At 33.8% G+C, this 22,122-nt stretch overlaps 3 protein-coding genes and 1 long non-coding RNA gene across 12 annotated transcripts in view; 2 read left to right on the forward strand and 2 right to left on the reverse strand.

Moving 5' to 3' along the window:
• Positions 1-188: 188 nt before the first annotated feature.
• On the reverse strand, positions 189-3,500 carry Ant (ADP/ATP translocase). Its single transcript, XM_029304835.2, has 4 exons — positions 3,213-3,500; positions 1,889-2,150; positions 1,281-1,515; positions 189-1,191 (listed from the first exon to the last, which is right to left on the reverse strand). The coding sequence occupies exons 1-4, from the start codon at positions 3,373-3,375 to the stop codon at positions 949-951; spliced, it is 903 nt and encodes a 300-aa protein (XP_029160668.1). The 5' UTR covers positions 3,376-3,500; the 3' UTR covers positions 189-948.
• A 787-nt stretch (positions 3,501-4,287) lies between these two features.
• On the forward strand, positions 4,288-6,065 carry LOC114932594 (uncharacterized). Its single transcript, XR_003819930.2, has 3 exons — positions 4,288-4,518; positions 5,107-5,285; positions 5,854-6,065. It is a non-coding gene; the product is annotated as an uncharacterized LOC114932594 (long non-coding RNA).
• Positions 6,066-7,195: 1,130 nt separating this feature from the next.
• The window catches only part of fry (microtubule binding protein furry), a 29,945-nt gene continuing 15,018 nt past the window's right edge, over positions 7,196-22,122 (forward strand). For 2 of the 3 annotated variants that reach the window (XM_029304873.2, XM_029304874.2), the window contains exons 1-21: positions 7,196-7,512; positions 7,963-8,039; positions 8,112-8,153; positions 8,547-8,723; positions 8,796-8,980; positions 9,048-9,247; positions 9,308-10,098; positions 10,179-10,582; positions 10,685-11,260; positions 11,355-11,490; positions 11,610-11,780; positions 11,860-12,049; positions 12,133-12,309; positions 13,251-13,397; positions 13,842-14,012; positions 14,521-14,670; positions 14,760-14,929; positions 15,042-15,313; positions 15,476-15,630; positions 15,844-16,007; positions 21,095-21,304. In XM_029304873.2, coding sequence (XP_029160706.1) covers positions 8,030-8,039; positions 8,112-8,153; positions 8,547-8,723; positions 8,796-8,980; positions 9,048-9,247; positions 9,308-10,098; positions 10,179-10,582; positions 10,685-11,260; positions 11,355-11,490; positions 11,610-11,780; positions 11,860-12,049; positions 12,133-12,309; positions 13,251-13,397; positions 13,842-14,012; positions 14,521-14,670; positions 14,760-14,929; positions 15,042-15,313; positions 15,476-15,630; positions 15,844-16,007; positions 21,095-21,304 — 4,498 coding nt within the window. In that variant the 5' untranslated portion in view covers positions 7,196-7,512; positions 7,963-8,029. The remainder of the gene's footprint in view (positions 7,513-7,962; positions 8,040-8,111; positions 8,154-8,546; positions 8,724-8,795; positions 8,981-9,047; positions 9,248-9,307; positions 10,099-10,178; positions 10,583-10,684; positions 11,261-11,354; positions 11,491-11,609; positions 11,781-11,859; positions 12,050-12,132; positions 12,310-13,250; positions 13,398-13,841; positions 14,013-14,520; positions 14,671-14,759; positions 14,930-15,041; positions 15,314-15,475; positions 15,631-15,843; positions 16,008-21,094; positions 21,305-22,122) is intronic. The other variant, XM_029304875.2, reaches the window with a different exon arrangement.
• LOC114932592 (thyrotropin-releasing hormone receptor-like) lies at positions 14,935-19,932 on the reverse strand. Of its 7 annotated transcripts, none has more exons than XM_085479805.1 (6): positions 19,322-19,932; positions 16,975-17,892; positions 16,402-16,615; positions 15,868-16,244; positions 15,465-15,626; positions 14,935-15,349 (listed from the first exon to the last, which is right to left on the reverse strand). In XM_085479805.1, the coding sequence occupies exons 2-4, from the start codon at positions 17,773-17,775 to the stop codon at positions 16,135-16,137; spliced, it is 1,125 nt and encodes a 374-aa protein (XP_085335931.1). In that variant the 5' UTR covers positions 17,776-17,892; positions 19,322-19,932; the 3' UTR covers positions 14,935-15,349; positions 15,465-15,626; positions 15,868-16,134. The 7 variants fall into 7 exon arrangements, with proteins under 7 accessions (XP_085335931.1, XP_085335930.1, XP_029160711.2 ...); XM_085479804.1 differs by having other exon boundaries at positions 15,720-16,244; XM_029304878.2 differs by having other exon boundaries at positions 15,048-15,349; positions 15,465-16,244; positions 16,975-17,805; positions 19,741-19,932.

A 22,122-nucleotide genomic window follows, 5' to 3' on the forward strand; every position in this document is an offset into this window, starting at 1 on the left:
AACTTGAACCTTTTTAATTTTTACTAAAATTATAATTAAATTCAAAATAAATTTTATAATTAAATTTAAAATTATAATTAAATAGCTAATGTCAAATAAATTAGATCTATTTGTATGAAAAAAATTTGAAATCTACTTTTCAAATAGTCTTATTGATTAGGAGGGTGAAAGAAACATTTCCGAATGTATGAAATTTTATATCATTTTTATTGATTTGCTGCTTTCCCTGCATGCATCCTAACATGAACAGATTAGATGCATACATTCTGAGTAACCGCTGTTCATCTTACACATAATCTGTCTGAAGTGCGAAATTAAATTATCGTCCATCAAAATTCAATGGACTGGCTGATACCATTAAAATGATATTTTATTAATTATGAATTATGAATTATCTACAACGGGCCGAGAATAAGGGCGGGGGGCGGCCCAGGCTACGCGCCCCGCCATTTCGATATTTCGTCGCGCGTCCCTCTCTCGTTGATACTGCGTGCGCTGACTCGATTCTCTAGGCAATTATTATTACTTTCAGTACTTAATATCCTGACCGGTCTACTTATTTCAACGCGCGTGTGTGGAACATTTTTCCAGGTAACAGGTGTTCGCGATACCTCCGCGATTGTATTTGCCTCTTCGTTATTTTTACGATAATAGAGAATATGAAAATACGCGTAATGTCAATCGCTGCAAGAAAATACTGAATCCGGCAATAAGTTAAGCAGATTCTCTTCTATTTTTTTTTTACGTTTACAATTTTTGCCGAGTTTCATGCATTTTACGAGCTGCTACGTCACACGTCCTCGGCCTGAATTACTTGTTCATGTTACCGACAGCAAGCTTTTTTCTGTGCGCGTCGGTCTCTGGGAATTGCTATCAAATCGGATGTTACGGATAATAATGATGATGTTTGTGATTGTAAAGTAATGAGACGAGGATCTTTTTAGCGCTTTAAAGTAGATTTTTGATCTCATCGTACAATACGAGTACGAGCGCACCACCGGTACCACGGAGAACGTTAGAGAATGCACCCTTGAAGAAAGCATTGCCACCCTCCGATTTGTAAATAGTGGCCCAACAATGGAGAGTATTCTTATACAGAATGTCAGTCTTGGCACGGCCAGACTGCATCATCATACGTCTACGTACTGTATCGAAGGGATAAGAGATAATACCCGCGACAGTGGTTACAGCCTGCAACAGATTTGAATGAATAAACGAGAGTTTGATGAAATTGCACAAGTATACATGAACAACAAAATTTTCTGAAGTAATCTTCTCACCTGTGCAATACCCCATGAGACAAGGAATGGAGTTTTCTTGGGATCTGGCAGCATACCACGGGCAGTGTCATAGAAACCGAAGTAAGACGCACGGTAAATAATGATACCCTGCACCGATACGCCGAAACCACGGTATAAACCAACGAGACCGTCAGTTTTGAAAATTTTAGTTAAGCAATTTCCCAATCCTGTGAATTCACGCTCGCCACCACCCTTGCCTACATCGGCAGCCAACCTAGTATGCGATAATGCAACAGTAATTAGTATTTAGTATCAATAATACAAATTTTTAGAAAAATTATTTACTCTTTATTTACTAGAAAATGTATAAATTTATCTATTAAAACAAATTAATAATAATATCAATATATTTTTAAGTGACAATATATGCTGACACTTTATTGACACAATTTAATCATATATAAAGCTTAGAATAATATTCTAATATTCTAAATTGAAATTCCAATTTAGAAAAATAAAGTATTTAGATAAAATTAAATTTATACAGATTAATTTTAAATTACTAATTACTTAGGGATTAATCATTTTTGTATCAATTATAATAATGTAACAGTATTTATTAAAAATGTGAGTAATTTATAATTTACCTGGTTCTGGCAAAGTCAAGTGGGTAGACAAAGCACAAAGATGTAGCTCCTGCAGCACCACCAGATGCGAGATTTCCCAAGAAATAACGCCCAAATTGAGTGTTCTTATCAACACCACCGAGGAAAACTTGCTTGTACTTGTCTTTAAAGGCAAAGTTCAAAGCCTGCGTCGGGAAGTATCTGATCACATTGGCAAGATTACCACGCCAGTAACTTAAGAATCCTTGTTCCTTTGGGATACGCACGAAACAATCGACCATACCTAAAAGAGAGAAAATAATATAAATATACAATATATGACATAAAACTAAATATGTAATTTATATTTTAGATTTTAACCTTTGCACTCTTTAAATGTTTCTAATTAGAAATAAAACTACAAGAGAAAGATTTTGACAATATTAAAATTTAATACAATTTGACTGGCACTAAAAATTGACAATTCAGTTCTAGCTATGATTTTTTCCAATCGAGCAACTTTGTTCGATAATCGTAATTGTTTAATGTACCGATTAAATTGCAACTTGGCAGAAAGTGACATTTTTCTCATCATGATTTTCCTTGAAATTCCGAAGCTCGAGACCGTCTCGAAGACGCGTCTCTCGCAACGGCATCGATGAATCAGCTCGACCTTAATGGACGGCACAAATTCCGTGACGCGTGGAAGCAGACGGAGAAGGAATCCGGTCTCGTGGCCGACGAAAGAGCGGCCATGTTGAACCGCACCGTCATCGATCGGGGTTAAGAGAGCGAAGGAAGAAGCCACGCGCTGCCATCTGGCTCGGGACGATGCGTTTTATTGAAATATCGATCGGCGAGGAACCGCGAGAGAGAAGAAGCGGATATGCTATATGCATGCGACATATCAGTTATATAAGTCGCCGAAACTCTCTCAGGGGGCTTGACCTTCGTTACATAAATGCGCGAAATTCCTCTCCGCGAGGAGGAGGCGGCTATCGCGCGCGCTTAGGGACACGCGAGGGACATCGCGGCCGCCTTCGAACACGGCATTACATAATGGCCACATATCTCTCTCTCTCTCTCTTCTCTTTCCTCCTCTTTTATCGAATGCACTTGCTGAATTTGCTCGCGTTCCCGCACCCCTCGGGAACAATGGAACACGTTCGAGATTAATGGCTACTGTCACATGTTCCGTGGGGCTACCATTCATGCGTTCCGCCACGCGCCGCGTTAACGGTATATCCCCGAGTTCCCTGGAGACGACGATCATCGCCATGCCATGAAGTGATGACGTCCGTGATGCGGCTGTCGTGCAAGATTCTGGGACAGGAAAAGAAATAGATAGATATAGATCCGCACTCACCCTTGTAACGCTGTGCCTCGGAGATCTGCTTGGAGATGTGCTGTACCTGCAGCAACAACTTGACACGTTCGATGGGCGCGACGGTGGTCTTGGAGATCGCCGCGGCCACACCGCCGGCGATGAAATCCTTGGCAAACGCCACGGGATCCGCGAGTCCAGACATTGTGGAACGGGTGCGTGTGTGATTCGGTGATACGGGTTAACGTAAAGGAGAGAGAGAGTGAAAGGAGACTCTCTTTGATGTCAAAGCGTTTCGGACGCGCGCCGGACGACGAGTGAGCGAGGCAGAGATCGCTCGTCACGAGCGAACGGGGCCCTCCGCTAAGAATAGCCGCGCAGGTCACGTGTACCGCTCTGCGCAACTACGAAATCGTCGCGCCGCGCGTGACGTCATACGCCATCGCGCGCGCTCGCGTCTCGCGTTACCCATCTGTCATCGCTGGACCGTGACATGCCGTGACATTTCGCGATCGCGTTTCCGTAAGTAATTCGCACGACCTTTTCCCTTTTGCGGTCAACGGCAGCCCTTCGAGCCGCGTCGCGACCTCGCAACCGTCTCGCGGATTCCGCATTCGAAAGCCGTCCTTTCTCGCGCCGCAACGACGTTCCGTCCAATCGCGACCGGCCTATCGCGGCCAGCCGCGATCGGCGTCGCGGTTATTCGAAATTTTGAACTTGCCCCGCTGGCGGGAAAATTGAATTCCGAATGCGGTTTTCGCTTCTTCATTCGTTAAATAATTTGAATGTATAATGAAACGTGTTATGATAAAGAGATGGCATATAAAGTTTTGTTGAAAGAACGAATAAATATTGATTTTGTACAAATAAAATGACGCATTATTGAACACCTCTACTAAATAAGAATTTTAGCAGAACGCTTTTATCGTCTCTGGACTAATGGAATATCTATAATCTATATTATATGGATTTTAGGTATCTTCGAAAAATTAATTAATATCTATTAATTCATTTATTTGATTAGCAAAGTTCCAAAAGGCTTGAAATTGTATCAGTTCATTATTGCCAATTTACAAGTGACATTTAATGAGCACGTGACCGCGTGAAGTTGCATCTTGCATCCCTTTACCGGCCGAGTCTTCATATCTATCTTCAGGGCGCAAGTGGCTGATCGTATTTTAACCCAACTTTAACCCTTTTCCAAGGTGAGCTTGCGCGTTTCTGTCAATAAAAGAACAAGATGCAAGGTCAATCTTCTCCGAAGAAGGAGGTCAACGGGACGCGTCACTTGCGTAATCCTGGCTCACGGCCATCATGTTGCGGAGGATCCGCGCCAGGGTTCAATGGGGTAACGTCAAAAAGCCAGAGTGTATTTATATACCTGTGAGAAAAGCGCGCGCGTGCAGAATAGCCGATGCTAAAATCAGCTGTCTTTCACCTACACACACACGTGGTGCAGATACCGAATACGAATCTGGCTCGCTCTTATCAAATACTTTATCATATACATATATATTGTTTCTCATTGATTGATTTCTTTTTCATATGTGTGATGGAGAACAAGTAAATTTACAGCCACTTTAATCTTTAATTCTTAAGCTTAAATTCGATTCGAGTCTTATTTTGTAACACCTTGATACAATTTGAATTATACTTGACATTGGCCTTACGATTAAATTTAGAAGAACTTACAATGCTTGAGATAGAAAAGACGCTTTAAATGTAGAGTCTATGATGAGTTTAGATTTAATATCTTGATTATGAAAATATTTGGGGTAAGCATCTGTTGTAAAAATCATTAATTTTTAATATTGGGTATTTTAGCAAACAAAACAATTTTACAAATAAAACATGAAATTGATAAATTAAAATAAAATTAAATTGAAAACAATATTTTGTCATCTATTTATATTTGTTCGCTTATTATCTGTTACAGTCTCGCAGTCCTACTCCAGCAGTCTTTTGGATGTCTATCTAACAATGATCAGATATGCATATCTTGCACATTTTCAAGTTAGCACATTGAATAGTTTATTTATATTGGCATTGTAAGATCAGCAACACATTTGGATAACAATACAGAATGATTATATAGTATAATCAAAGTGTTGCTAGGTAAGTGACTATATATTTTTTTTTAACTAGTTAGACTTTTATTCTTATAAAGACTATATAATCAATAACAGTGTTCCAATCTTTAAGAACTGAAAAAATTATATTGCATAATGCGATATAGAAATTTGATATAGAAATTGTATATAAATGAAACAAAGAGAGAAAAATAAAAATTAAACCAAAGTTAATATAAATGAGGCATCAAAGTATAACAATAATTATCTTTTACTCTAGTGTAACGATTTTATTAAACTCATCTGAATTGTCAATATGAAATAATGTCTAATATGATATTTTGGCAAATAGTATAACATACATTTATTTTGTCGTAATAATTAGCTTTATGCCAATAGTTAAAATAACATTCTCTGTTAAAAATATTATATAGAACAAATTTTCTAATTTTAATTTGAAAATTACATTATCACATACAAATATATTTTTACAATTTTTATTTAAAGAAGATATATAACTTTTTTATACAATTTTATACAAAAAGAATTTTGAAGTGTCCAATATTATGTATACTTATCTGTGATGATAATGAGATATAAATTTACTTGATAAGATAAAAAAATGAGGAAGTTGCACGATAAAAGCGAGATTTCAATGAAGTCTTCTGTACTGATACATATCAATACGTACAGTTCGTAAGAAGGCATCACGAACCACGTGCCAACGTTATCAGCTCGGGCTCGTTAGAGGTCGGACCCGGGCTCAGGGGCTCAAATGTCGCGTATTGGATTAAGTGACAACCTTGAAATAGACTGTCACACTTTATGACTGCGTAATCATTCCGTGTGAGCGATTTCCCGATGAACGATCAATGCACCTGAAAAGCGTTCCTGTACAGCCAGCTAGTTGTTATCATTGCAAGTCGTCATATGTAATTGCAAAACGCGTCTCACTTGAACGACACGTGATACTGAAAAACGAAAAAATCATTATCGTCATTGAAATAACTATATTTCACGATTTATTGACGTTGTTCGAAACAGCTAAAAGTATTCTCATTACATAAGTCACAATGAATCTTTATTAACTTGAAACTAATAAATTTAATAAATTAATACATTTGTTAAATTCTGATTAATTTTACAAATTATTATTTAATAATAATTTAACAATCTATATATTTTTACACATATATATTAAACAGTACTAAAAGTAGTCAATGTGTAGATTTAAAAATTTAGAGATATTGTTTCATGATATTATTTTGTAAAATAAACCGATTGATTGCAATCGATTTGTTGGCTGTCCCTGATAAACTGTATATATATACAGTTGTATGTATGAATATCTAAATGCAATGTCTTTATGTAACATTTCGTTATTTTGTAAAAACACAATTTTATGATGAATTTCTGCATATTATTAAATTTTATAATACAACATAATAATATGCAATGAATATTTAATTTCATATATAAAATATATATATACATATATGTAGATAACAGAAATAATTCTTGTACTTTGCACTTTAAAACTTTATGGGAAAGTGTGCTACTCTTTTTGTATCCACGTATATTCATACAAAAATAAATTTTCGCGTAAAAATAAATATGACACGTACGTTTAATAGCACATCTCTAACTTGATTATATTCCGTACGAAATATGCTTACAATATTATTTATCTCAATGAAATAAATTTTAGTATTATTTTTTATCCTTCAAAAATATATATGTATATATCAAACATCTATGTAATATATATTTCAGTAAAATATATAGCTTTTATAATTATATAAATGTAATGTCAAATTACATTTAAATATATTATATATTATGATAATGTAAAGAATATTCTTTAATATTTTTATTAATTAATAATGCAAATATTTTTGCAAAAAATTGTTACTAGTTAAATAATTATTTGATTATATTTGAAATAGTCGTGGCGCGAGAAACTCTGTTGGTACAATTTAAGAAGCTAGAAGACAGATTCAACGCTATCTAGTGGTAGACCTACTAATAGACTGTGAACGGGAGTACGAGAATAAAAAAAAAAGTCGTAAACTCTTCGGAAAGGACGGAGAAGAGTAAAAGAGAGGTGGAGAGTTCATACGGAGCAAGTAAATACGAATCGAGCCGGAGTTTTGCATCGAACGATGCGTTGAATTACCATTTTTTCTACGACGAATTATTACTCCTCGTCATACGTACAAATGGATGCGAGTTTGGCGAAACGTCACGGTGATAACACTCCGCGCGAATTTACAGTGAGTCTTTGTGATTTTACATCGCTTTGTAATTTGTGTATTATGTACCGATTTGACGTGTCCCGAGTATTCCGTACTTTTTCATGCAACGCAATAATTAAATTAGCTGACCCGCGTTATTATCCAGGATGTAATTTGTGCCGTGAGATACTTCTCTAATCTGAGGTTTACGGTAAACGTCACGTTACACGGTCTATAAACTGTTCTACCACTTTAATTAGGGATTTCTGTTCCATGTATCTAATTAATTATACAGACACATTTATATAATATATCTGTTAAATAAAACATTTTATTTATATAAATGTTGGTTAATCCAATGATATAACAAGGTGAAATAAATAATTCCTTTTTTGGTTTTTATTATATGAAGAATGTGAATGTCATTTTCTGTTAATAGTACTTTATATTTAATATATTATTTTGTAATGAAAATTTACTAAATTGCAGATGTAATCATACCATGGCAATATTCAACATATAAGTGCTGCCTGAAAAAAAGACAAAAATCAGCAACATGACTGAAGGTTGGTTATTAGGTGTTATATACATAGATAGCAATAAATTCAGGAACTAATGAATTTATGAATTTATCACAGGTGCAGAAACTCAACCAAATGCGGGAAATGAGCCCCAGACAGGTAAGATACTGTTTTATGATACTGAGGATTTATACATACGCGCACAATCGGATACTAAGTCTGATATAATTGAGTTAGTGTTTGTTATATATCTATGTTGTGTTACATAATAGAGGGGCTTCATTTTTTAATCTATTTCTCTTTATGTGATGTTATGTTCTTTTATTAAACTGAAGACTACCTTTGTGCTAGATATAATTATTTATCACAAATAAAATATATAATTAGATGTAATATTTAATAGCTTTTTAAAATCAACAATTTATATTAATATGAAATTAAAGAAATGTTTTATATATTATTTAAGTATCACAATATATTAAAGCAGCTTAAAATGTGAAAATGGATTTACAAATAGAAACTTTTAGAGATATATATTGTTTGCTTTTACAGAAGCCCTAGAACCAAGGGCAACACATAGTGAAGGATTACATGAGGGAGCGGCAGAATCAACATCACAAACTGCTCTTGAACCTATGCAAGAGCTTCTTACAGTTCATGGAACTACGCAAGGAGAAAGCAGTGATGCTGTCAGTATTTATACTGCAAGTACCTCGGTATCTGGAAATGGTAAATTTATAAATTCTAACAATAAAATAAAAATACATATATATACACATAAATAATTATATTATTTTTTAGAATCAAGTTCAAGTAGAGTCAGTGCAATAACTGTCGTATTACCTTGGGGTGCTCAAAAAGAGACAGTAAAACCACAACAAATAGGAGACATGGATCTAAGACCAGGAGAGTATGTGATGCGTATTCTGTTTGCAGAATTTACTTCACAGGCGGAAAAGAAGATGGAAGCTGTTATGACAGAACATGTAAGTGATCAGTGAAACAATTTTGTAAGTAACAATGTTGAAGCAATGCTAAATATGTTCTTTCTAGGAAAAGCAATTATCGAAAGTATTGCAAAGAGGAGAAGATCCACAATTTGACCAACTCTTGTCGGCTTTTGGTTCCGTTGCCGAGCACTGTTTGCCCTCGATATTGAAAGCACTCTTCAATTGGTACGAACGTCAACTTGTAGAACAAGGCGGTGATCATAAGAAACCTGCACCTGGGAAGGAAGACCAAAAAGGAAAAAGGTAAATTAATTGGAAAAAATGTATCTTACAAGTATTAATAATAAATATATCACATTTCAGCATTATGTATACAATAGTATCAGGAAGTGTAGAAACAGTGGAAAGAAGCGAAGCAGATCTCTTGCAAGAACGTAGAGATCTTGCTGTTGAATTTATATTTTGTTTAATGTTAATTGAGGTTTTGCGCCAATTACCATTTCATCCTGGACATGAAGATTTAGTAACTTATATCGAAAATATTGCTTTTAAACACTTTAAATACAGAGAAGGCATACAAAACGAACCAAATGCAGCTAATATCCATATCATTGCTGATCTTTATGCCGAAGTAATCGGAGTTTTGGCACAATCCAGATTTATGTCAGTAAGAAAACGTTTTATGGTAGAACTGAAAGAACTACGAGCTAAAGAACCAGGTCCTCATACTACACAGAGTATTATTTCTTTATTGATGGGGATGAAATTTTTCCGAGTTAAAATGGTACCAATAGAAGAGTTTGAGGCATCATTTCAATTTATGCAAGAATGCGCTCAATACTTTTTAGAAGTGAAAGACAAAGATGTTAAACATGCTTTAGCTGGTCTTTTCGTTGAGATACTCGTCCCTGTTGCTGCTGCTGTGAAAAACGAAGTAAATGTACCATGTCTGAAGAACTTTGTGGAAATGTTGTATTCAACAACATTGGACATGTGTACAAAATCCAAGCATAGACTGGCACTTTTTCCATTAGTAACTTGTTTGCTTTGTGTCAGCCAGAAAACGTTTTTCTTACAAAATTGGCATTACTTTTTAGCTATGTGTTTATCTCACTTGAAGAATCGCGATCCAAAGATGTGTCGAGTTGCATTAGGTAAGGTTACAAATTTTATATGCATTGTTTTCCTTAAAAAAAAAGAAGTAAATATATTTTTTGTATTCTTTATATTACAGAGGCTTTATATCGTTTATTATGGGTTTACATGATACGAATAAAGTGCGAGAGCAATTCGGCCACACAGAGCAGACTGCAGAGTATAGTAAATTCTCTGTTTCCTAAAGGATCGAAGGCAGTAGTACCGCGAGACACTCCGCTGAATATTTTCGTAAAGATTATTCAGTTTATTGCGCAAGAAAGACTGGATTTTGCGATGCGCGAAATAGTGTTCGACTTGTTATCTGTCGGACGACCGGTAAAAATAATTTTAACTCCCGAACGTATGAGCATCGGACTTCGAGCATTTCTCGTTGTAGCTGATAGCTTGCAACAGAAGGAGGGAGAACCGCCGATGCCGCGTACTATGGGCGTACTGCCAAGCGGAAACACCATGCGTGTTAAGAAGACCTTCTTAAATAAGGTATATATATGTCTATTGTGATATCAGAGGCGAGAAAATCAGAAGCCTTAATGCATTTATTAAAAACATATAGTTATAATTTAATATTTTTCTTTAATTTAGATGTTGACAGAAGATACTGCACGAAGCATAGGAATGTCTTCGTATTTTCCACACGTACGCCGAGTATTTGTCGATATTCTGCGCGCATTGGATGTCCACTATGGCAGGCCTCTCATGATGACCAGCACTCAAAATATGAATAAGGAACCGGACGAGATGATCACCGGGGAGCGTAAGCCGCGAATAGATCTCTTCCGAACTTGCGTTGCCGCTGTCCCACGACTAATTCCTGATGGAATGACTGGTGCAGAATTAGTTGATTTACTGTCCCGTTTGACGGTACACATGGACGAGGAATTACGCGCATTGGCATATCAAAGTTTACAAACCTTAGTGTTAGATTTCCCCGATTGGCGACAGGATGTCGTCCTCGGATTTACGCAGTTCTTAGCTAGGGACGTGCAAGATACATTTCCGCAGCTTGTCGACAATGGCTCGAGAATGCTGTTGCAACTGCTGACCAGTTGGAAGAACGCTCTGACGAGTCCCAGTATAAGATCTAAGGAACAATCGGTAGATAATACACGGGTGAATATACGAGTGGACGTTGGTATCAAAAAATGCGAATCAGGCCAGGTTTGCATTAATTTTTTGTTCTTTTTAGCATTTATAAAAAGAAACGTACATAAAATACATACAAATACACATTAATGTTATTTCTTGTTTGTAGAAAGTAGAACCCGTCTCGAACATATTCTACTTGGTAGAAGGATTTGCACTGGTTATGCTCTGCAATTGTCGCCTTTATCCTCGAAGACTGGCTGTTCATATCCTTCGCGAAGTTAAACTTTTAATGAAGACTTTAGGTAGCTATATTTACATATAATACATTGTAATGTAAATATATATATCTCATTTTTGAGAGCGGATAAAATATTCTTAATATTGATTATATCTCATTTTATATTATATCTTATATCCTTAGGAGGTCTAGAAGATGATCAACCTGTTATTGATGTGATCGACGCTTGCTGTCCTACCGTTTTGGAAAAATGTTATCATATGTTACCTCCAGCTGAGAAAGCAGCTGCTGCATCTACGTCTAATGTTGATTTACAATGGATAGCGGATAGAAGTAGTTGTGTGTGGACAGCTGGTAATGTTTCATTTATAATACTATATATAAACTATGTATATTATATTATTTATATCTTTATATTTCCTTTATATTGCAGGATTTCACGATGAAAACAGTACCAAGAGTTCTTCTTCGCTTAATCTAAATGGAGCCGACCCGTGGGCCAGTTGTCTATTTGCCTTTCTAGAAAAGGACAGAGTACTCACATTATGTCCAAACGCTGTTGCTCATTCTTGGCCTATTGTTTTTACTCGCATAAACTCTCTGTTTTCAGTAGTAGATCCCACGTAAGATTAAATTTTTGCAATTTAATTTTTACTAGATATAATTTTAATTTTGAAAGAATTAATACTCATTTAATTGTACACAGTCCAGTGAATGACAACCGAGCTTCGTTACTGAGAAGTTCGACGACAGTAAGAAAACCGATAAACGAAAGAGACGTTTATATGCACATCTGGAAAAATTATCTGACTTTTGGATATAGAGTTGTACCACCTGTGCCAAATCCAGTTGTTCGATGCGCCAGTCCAGATCTCAGTCTCAGGTAAGTTAGCTATTAAATGGCAGGAGTTTAAATATCATGTGTATCATCTTATTACATATTATTATTATTTAATTTTGTCAATAGAGCTTCAAAACTTAAACGATTATTCATGTTTATTATGCATCACTCAATGAAAAATACGTGTGCAAATTTGTGCATCGCTACGTTCGTTGCAGATACAAAGAATTTATGTTCAATGAAAATGTAGCAAAATGTATTTGCATCGATAGAAGCTATGCGATTTGTATTTACACATAAATTTGTTGAGATTCAAATAAGATTGTGAATAACTAAAGGCTCATGTTTAGCAAAATAATATATTAGAGCTTTAAATGTATTTAAGAAAAGTAAATCACCAAGATAAAATCAGTATCAATATCACTTGGTATCAATTGGTGTTGGATTATGTATATATCAATGTCTATCATTTCACAGAAACATTTTATTTATTTACTTGTCCAAAGAAATTGTTACGTTAAATATTTTACAGAATTGTAAAATAATTGATAAGTTTTCCATTCTAAGTGTTAATCTTGTACACTGGCACAATTATCGAATTATCGAATATTTTTTTTTAAATAATATCTTTTTAATGAAACACAAAATACTATACACAATATACCCTATTTAATATCGTGCACATTTTACAATGATGATTCTGCGGCATCGCGGCACCAATTCGTACCAAATTCGTGCTTTGCATTCGGGAGCGGGATCCATCTATCTGCTCTGTCCTTTCCCTCTATGCATATAAACACACTTCGCTTTATTTTTTGCAACACTACATCTCTCGCATGCTGTCTCTCCTATCGTTCTATGTCTCGTACATTACATGTACATCTTTCTTTCCCTATCTGGGATATTAGAGTAGTAGACTCTCTGAGCAGTAAATAATGTCTGATACAAGGAGCATTGGTGGTACACTGTATTGCATACTCTAGTGGTCAGCATACGGTGGAGTTTGGTGTGTTGTGCATGAGTAAGGAGTTGAGTCAGAGCCTGGAGAATCTCGGCGGGGCGCAGACCCTGCCGGGCCGGTTCTCTGTACCGTCCATTTCCGGCATCTACACTCGTCACAAGCGTACCAGGTGAGCCTGAGAGAGATTAATAATCGCGAACAAAAAAAAACGACCACGCTTCCTTCGATGTCACCCGGGATTTGAACGGTCGTTGGTAAAAATCGCACTCTGTCCTCTGTCTTCCATTGTTCTGAATCTTCGTCTCTTTTCTTAGCCCTTTATATAAAACGCAACACAGTTTTGATACCTACTTTTTTTTCATTGAACTTTCAGCTTCGTGCTCGAGCTTTCTTGCCGACCTAACAATTATTCTTTTCTTCGCGCGTATTTGCGTATCGCCACCCTTGCCTAGCCTCACGACCGTTCCCGATCGCTTTTTTTTGAGATTAAATTCTGATCGATATATATTTGAGCGCACATAGAAAATTATTGATTTACAAAACTGTAATATAGAATAGAAAGCTATGTAAATAAGTTTGGAAGTGGTGAAACACAGTAGTGTCTTTTTTGCAGCTCCTCGCCGGACAGTTTATCCGCGGAACGCGGTGATAACAAATCACCGGGCACTAACGCGAGTCCGGCAGCCTTATACAAGCTGACTGTACCTTTGCTGAGATGCGAGGCCGTCGACGTCAGAGATGCCGCGGTGCAGGCAATTGGAAAAGTGAATGCCGATGCTTTAAAGTAAGTATATAATATTTCTATACATGGAGAGAATTTTTCATTATATTTTACAGCAAAATTTTCACTACAAATTTTATCATGTTTGATAAGTCAAAAATTATCACATTGTATGTTAAAATTATCATGAACGATTAAGCTGGATTGAAAATATGCTGCATATAAAATTTATATAAAATATTTTATATATTTATCATCTTTTTGCATCTATTCTATTTAAAACATTTAAAGAATAAGTTTTTAATATAGTTTTAAAATATTTTAAAATTATTGAAATTTTACTATTTTAGAAAAATTAATCAAACATATTTTATATCTTATTGTGATCGATATTAATATTTTTATTGTGATAAATATCAGAGAAATCTTATAAAATTCTTCCAACATCATATTGTCCCACGATTACCATGAATTTCAGAATAAATTCTAAGAGAAAATTCTCTCTGTGTATAAAAAATTCTCTGTGAGGTAGAATATAAATTATAAACGTTTTTTCATTATTTGACGACAGAGACTTGATGGAAGAGTTGGTTCCTTACATCCGAGAAGCAGTAGATCGAAAACAGGAAAATATGAGACGGCGAAGAAGACGTGACGCTTTGAGACTGCAGTTAGTAAGAGTACTAGAATTAATTGCCGAATATGGAACATTTGGCATCTGGTAAGTTAACTGTATATTTTGTTTTTTCTTCTTTATTAATTTGTTACACCCAACAGGATTTAAAGAAATCATTGCGTAATTTTTTTTAGCCCAGCTGTATTAGATCGCGAGACACAATCCTTACATCCTACATTCGTCGAATACATAGATGGTGCGCGCATTTATTTAGAAAACGAGACCGATAAGGAAGCACCTGCTGTACGAGACATTAAATTGCACTTTTGTAACTTTATCAGGAAAATGATTAAGAGTTTTTCACGTAAGTAATTTTACTTAAATATAATTTATTTTAATATAATTCCAAGTTTTGAATTAAGAATATATGTATATAATGTCTGAGTAATTTATTGTTAATTTTTTTGTTTCTCTAGTGGAGATTTGTTACACCTTGTTGAAGAGGGATTTAAGAAGAAACCTGTTCATGCTCTTTGCCAGTTGGGCCGGCGTTTACGGCAAACCGCTTACAAGCACGTCGTCTATGCAAGAGGAGGAAAAATCTTGCACGGAATTGCAACTCTCATCCTTGCAAGCTATGAGCGGATTACTCTGTTGTGGATCGTGCTTCAATCCGCAGTCGCTTTCAGAAGAAGGCGCCATTTTATATCAATGGTTGGATTCATTATTGGCCAGTAAAGATGAAAAGGTAAATTAATTGTCTCTCTTTCGTATAAGCTTTTATCTGCAAACGTTATTTTTGTTCTCTTTAACAGTCGAGATTATATGTACAACTGTAATTATCAATATACATATTACACATTGAATTAAGATATCTTATATTCTATCTAACGTCATACCTCTGTTGCAGATTTATGCACTCGCACGTGAAACCGTCGTTTTGTTGCTCGAAGGAAATCCTGATATTGGTACGCTCTTGGATTGGGTGGTAGATCGATGTTATACTGGTGCTCCGCAAGTAGCTGACGGTTGTTTTCTCGCTTTGGCAACAATTTTCAGCGCTAGGTATGCATAAATTTAAAAATGTATATCTTATATAAATTTCATCGTATAAAATCACGCTTTTATTGAGTAGAAGAAAATACGATATATACATATAGCGAGTAAAGATTATGGGACGCATATTTCTGTATTAATGAAGATATAATCGATGATATAATCGTCTTCCGAAATACAGCAATAAGACTCGTAAAAATTGAATGTTTATAATTTTTTCAGAGAATATCCTTGCGATCACTATACCAGTGTCATCAACGTCACTTTAATGAATACAGGATGTCCTCGCGCTCCGGTTCACGATGCGGCGCTTCAACTTCTTCAACTGTTGGATCAACGCTTTTTCGGAAACGTAGGTCCGCTTTCAACTACAGAACTTGAGGCTGGTAAGTAACTCTTGTGCACTATAATACTGTACATATATCCGTGCACTATATAATATCAGTTTTTAATTGTCCACTTTTAACACATGGTTTATTTAGTTAATTGTGATGAAATGAATTTTTCATTGTATCATAATTCTTCATTTATTGAGAACTGTTGCGTTTCGTGAGAATTTTTTTGTTGCGTATTGTTCAAGTGCGATTGTTTCGTCGAATTGCATCTATGCGTGAATTCTGAAACTAAAAAAATGCGAAGTTTTATCAAATTGATCGTAAATCTTAGATCGTTCGTTACTTAACATGAATCATATTAGAAAAAAGAAGAAGGAACATATTTTTCGATCAATGTAATGCTCGTGCACCTACATTTTTGTCATTGTTATAATTAAGTATTTACCATACTGCTTTCCATGACTCGCCATCTGCATGAGAGTTTTGCTTCTAGTATTTCTTCTAGAATTTGATCGCTTCATAAACATGCGGACCATCGCTCTGCGAAAATTCTGCCCACTCGCGCAGTAAAAAACAAAGTTTATTCCGAAACTCGTGTTGAATAATAGATTGCACATTTGCTGCGCCGCAATGAGCCATATTGGTGATTCGGGATGTTCCTGAATTTAACAGATATAACAATAATTAACACTTTAAAATATAAAAAGTATGTCGTAGTTTAATATATAAATTAACAGTGTAAATCAAAATTTATACTACGATATAATATCAACAGCGATTTAATTGAATATTAATAGTGTAGTTATAATAATAGTGCAAATATTAATATATCGCAGTTTTATGTAATTCAATTAAATAAGATGTTAATATTGCAATTGATCGAGAAAGAAATTTTGATTCTAGAAAAGATTTAATTAACAAAATGTTTATTATCCATTAATACTTTAAGATAAAAAAATTGTTTATGATGAGATTAATACGTCAATTGAAATTTAACATCTTAAATGTAAATACGTACGTAAAGAAAAGCAATCACCCTAAGGACGAACGATGGCATATTGAGACAGAAGAATGCGCTCGATACGAGCAGAAGCATTTTCGTAACTTTAGTCTGTGGCATCCTATCCCGAAGAGTCTGAGCGTTATCGTAGGAAGAGGCGTTGGATTCTGTAGTCAAAGTTCGTCGGATATGATCGAGTTTGTAAATGTTGCGCGCTATCAGGGTATTAAAGATCACTATAATGGTCAGGGGTAAGGCGAACGTCATGACAGTGTCGAAGGTATTGTAGATTTTGGCCCAGGATTCCCACTCCTTATCCAAATCACAGCCAGTTGCGTTCCCATTGGATGTAGAGAATAGGAGTACCGGACTACAGATTGGAATCGCTAATGCTGTCAGCCCAATCACTACAGCTTTTGCTCGGCTGACCGTACATAAAGACTGACGACGAAGCGGCCACTTGACCGCCACGTATCTTTCGACAGTGAAGGTCACTACGAGCCACACGCTGAGGAAACTGCAGAGAGTGCTGAGATAAATGAAGAACTGGCAGAAGCCCCATCGATTGAACAGATCCACATGTACCATACTGAGCCAGACTACGAAGATTGTCACCAGGAAGATAGTGTCGCTTATTGCCAGCGCGCCCAAGTAAATGCTGGACGAGGAATAACGCAGCTTCGTACCGAAGAACACGCATACGGATAGACAGTTGCCCAGCAGACCGAAATGTACGAGAATTGGCGTGTAGTATCGTTGGATATCTTGTAGAAGCATGTCAGTCGGGTCTTGTATTGCGCTTTTATTTTCAACGATCATCCTCACGTGTCGATTTCAACTTGTCTGCAACTATCGTCATCAATGAGAAGAGAAGTAGCAAACGGCAAAACCGCGTCAAGCATATAGCGCATCACAGCTTGCGTCATGCATGATGACCTGCAAGAGCATTAATGTTTTATATCGAAAGAAAGAGAAAGAGAGAGACAAACAGAGAGGGAGAGAGAGATATGTAAAAATAGAGAATATGTGCGAAACGCACTTCCTCTAAATTATATATTGAGATTTAAATTTAATTTAGAAATTGAAGATGATCGCTCTTGACGTTTCAAAGTTTCACACAATTACAAAGATATTGAAAGATTTTTTTTAAGATAATTTTTTAGATAAATTTTCGTATTTTTAACAGATAATTTATATTTTATTAGATTTGTATTTTTTTTATTTCGAGTATTTTAATTTGAACTATTTTAAGTAGACTTTAATGGTATTAATTTTTTGTATTTTCATTGTAAATGTAATTGTTGATTAATGGAAGATGCATTTTAATTATCGATATCATTCTTAATATAACAAAACTGGTGATACTTCCACAACATTATTATATTATTTGATCAAATGTGCTTTGCATTTATATATCATCAAATGTAGTATCAGTGTTTATTATAAAAAAATTAATTGACGAGGAAATAGCGTTTATCACGCACGGAAATCCTTCGCATGCAGCAGATATGTTAACAAATCATTAGTGAATATAATATTGATTCAGATTATTGCAATTAAATGAGTATGTTATACATACACTTTGATATTGTTTAAAACAACATTTTATTATTATTGAATTATAACAAAGTATTTATTACTTGATAAATGTCTTTTTGACACGTTACTTTTTCACAATGGTACCTAATTATAAAATTAAAAATTATCTTACGTTATGCTGATAACTACGAGAAAAATTCTTATCTCTGTGTTGTAACACTATAAATCAGATATAGTTTGTCATTAACCTTGATGAATTTTTTTTACGAGTTATAATAGTAATATTCATTTTAAACGCGAATAATTATTGTGCATAAAACACAAAAGAATAACTTCTTGATGTTTAATATTTGATAATGATGAGTGGTTTATTTTTATTGAGGATTTTATGTTAAAAACTGTTTATTTCGAGAAATCGAAATCTTTAAGTGTTTATTTTCTTTCTATTTTCAATCTTATGCTGTCAATTTTATGCACTCAATCTTTCTTGATATTTACGATATTAAAAATGTGATATTAAAATATAATTTTGACACATTATTTGATATATAATAATAAAAAATTTTTTTCATAATTATTTTTTACAAAAAAATATAAAAAATTGGCTATTAAGTTTAAACAATTAAAACAAGTAATTATATCAGAATTTATACAAGTATGATAAAATAATTAATTTTACGTTAAATATGTTCAATTGATCTATTCCCTTTTTATGTGTTTTATATATTTTTTTATTTAAATATAGCAGTATGCCTTTGAATTTTTTTTATTCTAATTAATTTTAAAAAAACTTGTCAAATACTTTTAGATATCAATAATTGTATACCTATTTTTTGAGTTTCAATAAATGAATTAATGGTTTATTTGCAAGATGTGCCAGATGCAAATTATTTATTGCGCTACTATTCAGATTATTCTGTAGACACATTTTATGACACAAAGCTAAAAGCTGCTTTTAAGCTAAAAGCTGCTTGCGATCCAAACACTTTTGAATGTTTAAATATACTTAGATCTTACGTATTCGACATAAGATCTTACGCAAACTCATACACAGTTTTAAAGTTTCGAAAATATGTTAAAAATCTTTTTATACGCGCAACACGTGTCATGTTCAATACCGATGCAAGATTATTAATTATTCACTGATTATTTATTAAATTTTTTGTTTCAGATATTTGCGACACTTTAATTAAATAATACAATTATTTATTAGCATCAAATATAAATTAAATTTGAGTGAATTACATAATAGCCCCGCAACACCTTTCACTACTTTGTCTTTTATTTTTAAAAGAAAAGCAACGAATTATGATATTAAACGTTTCGCGATAGAAATGAGGAATTTAGTTTAATATTTGAAACACTTAATTTTCGGGCACTATAATGTTACGCTTTCAGAGAATGTATCCGAATGCTGTCTCAGCTATTTCTGCTATGTGCCCGATGCATCCATACCTGATAAAGCTTCAGTATTCTGGCTTCTGCGCATCAAACTAATATATAAATTTCCGACTCTTCGCGGCGCATGTTATTCCGTCATATCATGGAAAAAATTTATGTGTTTCCGCCATTTATAAGTTATTACATTTCTATAATAAAATTATATAAATTTTGATGCATAATGATTTTTTATTCATATAGTATTTCATTTCAAATTTCTCTCTCTCTCTTTGCATGATAACAATATTTTAATAATCGATTACTGATTTTCAGAACTTTGAGTAATTTGTATTTAATTTTCTGTTTTTCTTTTTCTTCGTTTACTTGATATATAATAATTTGGATTTATTGTATTACTACAATAATTATATCATGCGCGCAAATGCATCAGTGCAGTACTTGCCAGCAATCAAATTTGAATGTATACAATTAAAATAAAAGTTAAGTTTTTTTTTCAATATGTATAGTTGCAAAATTTTAATGCACAAAGGCTTATGTTCGCTTTTCGTTTGTTATGCTATAAACATCGGAGAATGTTAAACTCCGATTTTTTTCAATTTTTTTACAGTTGTTTCTGATGTCCTCGAGGTTTATTTGTAAGAAGTTTATCCTTTAATGCATTATATTTAGAGTTGCATTCATATTTCTTTAGAAAACAGTACTTTTTTCATTTTATATTACGATTTTATCTATTGAGAACTAATAATTTTCATAACAATGATCATCATTAGTATTTCATATAAAATTTTATCAATTGAATTTAAAATTAAGCTCTGAGATATATGTATGTACGTGTGTGTGCATAAATATACATATACAAATTTTATATTCTTTTCATATCGTACTTATATGATATACATTGAAAAAGTATTTCTATTGAAAAAGTATTTCAGAAATATTAACACATAAAAAGCGAGATGAGTTACCTTATGTGTGAAGATATGCATTTGATTTTTACTAGAAAAAAGGTATTATATGATCTAAAATATTTTTTGTAAAAAGTAGTTATAGTATGTTTCAAGACATAAAGAAATCCTGCACTATGTGTAAATATTATCTTATATTAATGTAGACAATGTAAATATGAATTTATCAATTTTATTAATGATTAATAGAAATAATTTATTTACTTAAAAATTTTTCACATGTTATCTCACAGGACACAATGACGCCCTTGCAAGCTCTACTGCAACTGTAACTTCCGGACCAGGTCAACAGAGTAATCCTGCAGGTGAAATTTCCTCTGGTGGCACAATTAGAGGTGGCACATTAGATGTTCTATTATCGACTACTTACTGCCGCAGTCAAATGTATCTTTCACGACAACTGGCTCAGCTACATCCGGAACTCACGATGCCGATGTTCAGTGGTAAGTGAAATCTGCAAATTCTTATTAATATTTTTAATTCTAATTTCAAAAATTTATATTTTATAATATGATATAATTTTATATAATGATAATATAATAATTGAATATATTAAACAATTATTGAAATATTAAATTAGTTTCCATGTTTTTGAGAATTTTTTTGAAATAAAAACAGAATTTTCTAATGGTTTTTAAAAATATTTTATGTAATTTGAGCTGTATAATTACAGTTTTCGTATTTGCTCGTATTGATGGATCTATTTCGTGAAATGTAATTGATTAGTTCTATATTGCATTTTATTTTGATATAATTTTAATAAATATAGTGTGTCTAAATAAAGATCATCTTATTAGCATGAATATGATTTAAGCATGTACGTAATATAGAATGCTATCTGTTATAATAAAAAATTGTTGTTTGTCGAAAGCTTTGACATATGAAAAATAATTTGCATTGCAAAACAATGGAATTTATTTTGCGTTGTAAATAAATAACATGATACAATTGGATTACTATAAAAGAAACAGAGAAATTTGCTTTTATTATCACAAAAGCGCACACAACAAGAAAGTCATAAATTATCCATACAGAACCGTGTGGTCTTAATAATATTCATCATAGATATTCAATTACATGAATGCAATAAAGAATGATAATTGTATAACAATGCTCGCATGTTCATGCTTTCATCGATTATCATATATTCTGGAGGCGTGTTGCATAAATTATATAAATATTGAAATTATCGCTCATCTGTTCAACGCCTATAGGGGATTTGCATCAAATTGTAGTTTATAAATTATAGTAACGCGTCAAT

This window comes from Nylanderia fulva, unplaced genomic scaffold, assembly GCF_048542155.1.
Source record: "Nylanderia fulva isolate GAGA-0341 unplaced genomic scaffold, ASM4854215v1 Scaffold13, whole genome shotgun sequence".
NCBI lineage: Eukaryota > Metazoa > Arthropoda > Insecta > Hymenoptera > Formicidae > Nylanderia > Nylanderia fulva.